This window comes from Scardinius erythrophthalmus (genome assembly GCF_964197995.2).
Source record: "Scardinius erythrophthalmus genome assembly, chromosome: 20".
NCBI lineage: Eukaryota > Metazoa > Chordata > Actinopteri > Cypriniformes > Leuciscidae > Scardinius > Scardinius erythrophthalmus.
This window is the reverse complement of record NC_138240.1, coordinates 12415742-12421569: the sequence shown is the minus strand read 5'-3', so window position 1 is coordinate 12421569 and position 5828 is coordinate 12415742. Positions and strand designations below refer to the sequence as shown.

General features: G+C 37.9%; 1 protein-coding gene across 1 annotated transcript; it reads right to left on the bottom strand.

Annotated features, from left to right (window-relative positions):
- Window positions 1–300: 300 nt before the first annotated feature.
- LOC308681202 (uncharacterized protein) lies at window positions 301–4302 on the bottom strand. The gene is made up of 5 exons (XM_081349868.1): window positions 4201–4302; window positions 3642–3762; window positions 2055–2201; window positions 1431–1558; window positions 301–969 (listed from the first exon to the last, which is right to left on the bottom strand). The coding sequence occupies exons 3-5, from the start codon at window positions 2164–2166 to the stop codon at window positions 655–657; spliced, it is 555 nt and encodes a 184-aa protein (XP_081205994.1). The 5' UTR covers window positions 2167–2201; window positions 3642–3762; window positions 4201–4302; the 3' UTR covers window positions 301–654.
- Between the last annotated feature and the right edge of the window lie 1526 nt (window positions 4303–5828).

The following is a 5828-nucleotide window of genomic DNA, read 5'->3' as shown; positions in this document are numbered from 1 at the left end:
GTGTTCAGTGAACACTGTAAAAAGTGTAAAATATATACTCTCAAAATAGAGTTACATTTGAACACCTGGAGAGTTAAAATGTACTCTTATAAATAGTACTTTTGACACCGTTTCAGTGCTTTTGAACACCTGCAGTGTAAACCTAGAACCTTTGCAGAGCTCATTATTTAACACTTGGAGAGTACAAATGTACTCTAAAGCTGGTACTTTTTTATTTACAGTGTTACAATAGTTTCCAACACCTGCAGTGTAAACCTAGAACCATCAGTAAGTGAAAAATACTCAAAGTCAGTGCTTTTTCCAGTGCAATGTCTGTTTATTTAACAATGTTCATGGATGTTCAAAAACCACAAACTCATACAAACACATGTACAGGAACCACATATTGATCATCTCTATCAAAACCAGAAGTAGTCTCATTACAGCTTTGAGAATTCTCTGGTTGCTCTGGAATTAAATTAACTACGGGTTCATCAGATACGTCAACTATGACGGATTCGTTCTCAAATTGATCTAGACTTTTAACGTTATGTTTGTTATAGAGATGTTTTCTAAAGCCTGAAAAAGTCCAAAATCTCTGGTGGCATCCAGTCTGGTCACACATCAATTGACTGACCCAGACTTGCAAACAAAGCATCTGAACATCATAACTCTTTAGTTGAGGAGCTTAGCTCTAAGGTCCTTGACTCTGGGAGTTTCATGAGAATGATCTACATCAATGTTGTAGATGGTGGTCTGCACAAATGTGTACATGCCATTTAAGGCTTGGTCATAGGAGATGCCGAAAACATAATGTGCTTTGAAAAGTTCATCAAAGGCTGACAGGGAAGACTTGCCCTTGCAGGGAAGGAGATCACCATCCAATGCAATGTAGAACTCGTGGATGTGCTTTCTTGTCGTCCCAACTGCCAGGATGTAGGGCTGCCTCCGCTGGTTTGGACCAGAGTGCTCCTGAAGGCTGCGACATGACTGTAAGATAACAATAAATTGAAATGAATTACACTGAACATCACATTTTGATGGATAAGTCACACTCTGACAGAAACCTTTGATTGCACAGTTAGCTTTCCCATGCAGGATATATTCAGCATGTGATAAGGTAACCAAGGTTTTTGTACCACGGTCACACAAAGAGAGAGAATTAAACAGAGAGGTCATCAATGTTGGTTACCTTATCACATGTCCCAGCAAACTCCAATACGTTGGCAAGACAGACAACTAAAAATAAGAATGAACGAGCACAAGACTGCAGTCAAAAGAGGTGAACCCCACTCTCTATTCGCTATGCACTTCAAGGAGGCAAAACATAAATTATCAGACTTAAAATTCTGTGAAGGTGACATTGAAAAGAAACAGATCAATAATCTGGGGGAGTTACACAATTGCCTTTTGACAATGGCTATTGCCATTGGAGATCAGGACACACTGACCTTATGAAATTTGACTACATGGTCCACAGCTTCTCGGGTACTGATCTTTACAGCTCCCTTCTTTCCACTTGGAGGTGGTGGCAGTAGGTAGACCAGCAGCAGCAGTGAGGCCATGTCACTATCCCAACCTGAGAAGGCAGAAGCACCTGCTTTAAGCATGATATACACCTGACCAAAACTTTTGATACTACATCAATATTAAAACTCAAAACTCTTTTCAATAACAATACTAGTTATGCAACTAACATTTTTTTTTTGATAATCGATTAACCTGTCAATTATTAATCAATTGGTTGGATTAAAAGGCCATTTTTTTATTTTCTGTAGTTTATCGGGGAAATTTTATTCTGCACAATGCTCTCCTTCAAACATTGTGCAGATTGAAGCCTATGAAAACGATAGTAAATTGTTCTTAATCTTCCAGGCAATGTAGCACCCATTGCTGTCTATGTCAAAAAAGTGTTCCTAAAGACAGTATCAACAAAGATGGAAATGTATAAAAAAAAATTGTTTTAGCATGAATCAATAGAGATCTTTAGAAAATAAGTGTGAGGCTTCTAAAATGCACCAGAACATTATTCATTTGTTTATTAAGATTAACCTTACTTTTAAATATGTACTCACATAGCCTTTTTTGGAGTAGGGATCTTTTAGAGAGGGGAACAGTGTTACTATCCAGGATGTCGCTGAAGACCTCTTCGTCAACCTCTGTTCCACTGTCATCCAGCACATACATGTTTGTCTCAGGGGGTATGCTGAACTTCTCTTTAGCTTTGAATACAGAAAAAACATATGTACTTGCGTTTAAAAATGCAACAAATTGGGAGAACAATAATGTTTTTTAGCACTATTTCTATCTTAATGGGCAAAGCTACAGTAGACTAGCATGGTGCCAAGAATAAAATTTCATATAAACATACATCTAAACCAGTGGTTGCGTAAGACTTTCACATTGCCCTTTATTTTGATGGATATGGTCGTAAAAATTGCACCATAATCTATTTCATATTTTAATTATAAGACATTTAATAGCTTTCGTTTTATTTCCATTTTATTTCCTAAATCCATTTTTCAAGCAGCAATAAAAATAAGAATATATATTTAGAATCTTCAATATAAATACAACTTATGTATATTAAATCACTCTTTGGATACTTTTTAAAAATGTGGTTATATTTTTGTTGTCAACTGGTTGAGTTTTTTGTAGATGGTTGGAATAATAATAATGAGTATACAATGCATGACTATCTTCCTTAAATACCTTAAAATATTATTTTAATAAATAAACATTGTTTTAAAAAGGACACGTGAAAAAGAGTGTTTAAGTGTTATCAATAGACTATTTAACTGAATCTAAACATATTCAGCAAACACTGATTTGTTTTATTTATTCTTGTCAGTGGCAGCTCTGTTAGTCTGTATTTACACAGTAAGACATGATGCACAGATCTACAGTAGGCTATATTGTCAGAGTTTTTTTTTTGTCACGTCCGTTGCTATGGTTATCACAGAACTATTATTTACAGAACTCACTCTGGTAAAAGCGGTGGTCACTCCCGAAAGTTTAGTCCTCTAAGCATCATGAAAAACTAAACTTTCGATTGGCTACAATGCATACAATGCTGCAGACGTTAAAATTTAAACTTTTGCTTTTGTAAATGGAAACCAGAGTGCTCACACAAACGTGCACGACGGAAAGAACACCCCCCTCCCTCCCTACATTACAATTATAAATTGATTCGATGTTAATTTATTAATGTTTTTAAAGAATTCATTCAAATTCATAATTGTATATTTGTCTCCGATTACCTTTGGAGTGTGTTTCTTACAGAACGGGATGCCTTTCTGTCTGTTGATCGTCGACGCAATCAGTTTTTATTTATCATCTTCTAGCCAGTTATCGATCAAATGAAAGCAAGCAACATGTAGATGTTTGCGCGCCAGGCGAATATGCTGCACGAGGCGCCAAATACATGGAATTACGCGAGACGTGCTTCGTAACAGAGGATGCCTCGCGAAAAATAAAAAATAACGATTGTCAGCCAGTTTTATTTATATTCATAGTTACATCTGACGTCATGAAAAAATAAATTAAAATCAAGCATTTTCACTGCTAAAAAAAATCAGTCAATGACGGAAAATATTCGGTTAACACGACCACTGATCTAAACTTCAATTATAAAGAGAAGAATGATATTAACATTAACTTACCCTCCCTGAGAAATGCTGGATATGATGCTTCATTGAGTTCGATGTTACTTCTTTCCTTGCCAAGGACCTTGGTAACTTACTGCACTTTGAAAAGCATTGCTGTAGTTTTCCTCACATGTTACTACAACATAAAAATGCAATTGGTTTATTGAACACGCACAATACCAAATGTAGTGCAAATAAAGTCAGACTCAATCATTTCAGACGGGAATCTGTAACGTTAACGTTAGCTTTCAAGGCTAAGTTAGCTAACGTTAGTCAATTTTGCCTGCACAAGGCCCGAGATAGGGAGCGGCAGCACAAATGAATGCTGCATTTTCATTTTGAAATTTCATTTAATGGTTGATCATTTGATTAACGTTACCACTAAAAAAACAGTTTTACCAGATTTAACACTGGCAATTACCATAGGTACCAATGTATAGTAAGTTAGCTAGTTAAACTAAATTACCAGACGTCACACCACTTCTACATTAGCGTTTTTAGTGTTTTAGTTATGAGAATTAAAACAAGAAGACAAACAGGAATATTCGGCATGATTCACTTGGTGGTTTCTTACCTGCAGTCCTGCAAAATCAAAATGTCGACGACGTCTTCGGATGTCAGTTGGAAAGAAACTGGTGTCGAGGCTGCATGCATCTTGATTCAACCAATGACAACGCGTAGTCGATCTGATGACGTATCGAAACCTAAACTCATGCGGACGGTACAGCAACAGATTAACTCTCAAAGAGTTCATCATCCCACCATTTACACTACAACAGCTCCACATCAACACTGAACCAACACACAACACTTGAGAGAGTTTATGGTGAAACCTGACAAGTGTACTTTAAGCCCAGTTTACTCCAAAGTGTATAAATTATACTCTGGTCATCAAAACTCTGGGATTTTAACACTCTGACATTTGCTGTGTGGAGCTGAACACGCTCAAGACAGTGAAGATGATTGTGGAATTTAGGAGAAACACCCCAGCATCATGAACAGCACTGTGGCAGCAGTGGAGTCATTCAGGTTCCTGGGCACCACCATCTCTCAGGACCTGAAGTGGGAGTTCCACATAAGCCACATAATTCCATTGTCGGGCCAGTGTGAGCCAGGGCTTTACACGGGTTGTGCCGGGCTAAAAGCCCCAGGCCTGTAGCACAGAGCCCAAAACACACTGTGTTTCCACTGTCGGGCCAGAAGCTCCACAGGTCTTCATTAAAACACGCCCGTACCATGCCTCTCTGGAACAACGTCACACTAACCCAACATTTCACCAACTAATGGAAGTTGTATAAAAAAAAAAAGGAAGTTTTATCAGAAAACTAATCAGATAGAAATCACTGGAAACTAGCGTGATCGCAAAACAAACATGATGAAAGCGACCGTTTGCTGGCATTTTTGTTTTTTACTTGAATATTTAAAACCCAAGAATCGATGTTTTACCACAGGTTTACAATAAAAAGTGATACAATGATCATAATTAATTAATTTGTGTCAAAATTTCACATTAGTCATACAGAAATAAAGTGGTTTAGCGTTAGGTCTATTTCAAAAAAGAAAGAGGACAGACTTACTTATTCAGTCGCGTCTGTTTCTGTTTATTAGGTAGTTACAGGACATATTTACATCACATTTAGAAAGAATGCTCATTTCTACAAATATGCCACCAAAAATACGACCTGAGGAGCTTTAGCACTCTCTCCCAGTTGGCTATACACTTATATTTTCAGTCAGAGAAACAGAGGAAGCTCCCGCAAAAAAAGTTGCTTTATGATAGTCCGGTATAGAGACGAGACGTAGGCTACTGAGAGATAAAATAAATGCATGATTGTTATAGCCTTTATGATTTGTCTGATTTCATTAAGCGTGTTTACTATGGTAATGGTTAGCATGCATAGTCTTTTGCATCGTGTATAAATATATACGATGATCAGAATCCAGAATTGAGGTAAATTATTTTAAAAGTCTTTAATGCTGATGTTAGCTGACAGAATCATCCGACGCTACCGTCTCCCGACTCCGCCTTTGTTCGTAACCACTCCTCTAGCCCGAGCTGGCCCGCTTTGGTCCAAGGTATTCGGCTGTTGGCCCAGAGAAAGACCTGACGAGGCCTGGTCAAGCCCCGGAAGTGACAGTGGAAACGCAACTGGCCCTGGCACGCACTAGCACGCCCACTATTGGCCCGACAGTGGAAATGCG

Coding starts and splice junctions, on each gene's coding strand:
- LOC308681202 (XM_081349868.1), bottom strand. CDS start 2,166: ATGTATGTGCTGGATGACAGTGGAACAGAGGTTGACGAAGAGGTCTTC. Junction 1,559..2,054: donor CCTACTCCAAAAAAGGCTAT/GTGAGTACATAT, acceptor CTGCCTTCTCAG/GTTGGGATAGTGACATGGCC. Junction 970..1,430: donor ATGTAGTCAAATTTCATAAG/GTCAGTGTGTCC, acceptor GTTATCTTACAG/TCATGTCGCAGCCTTCAGGA.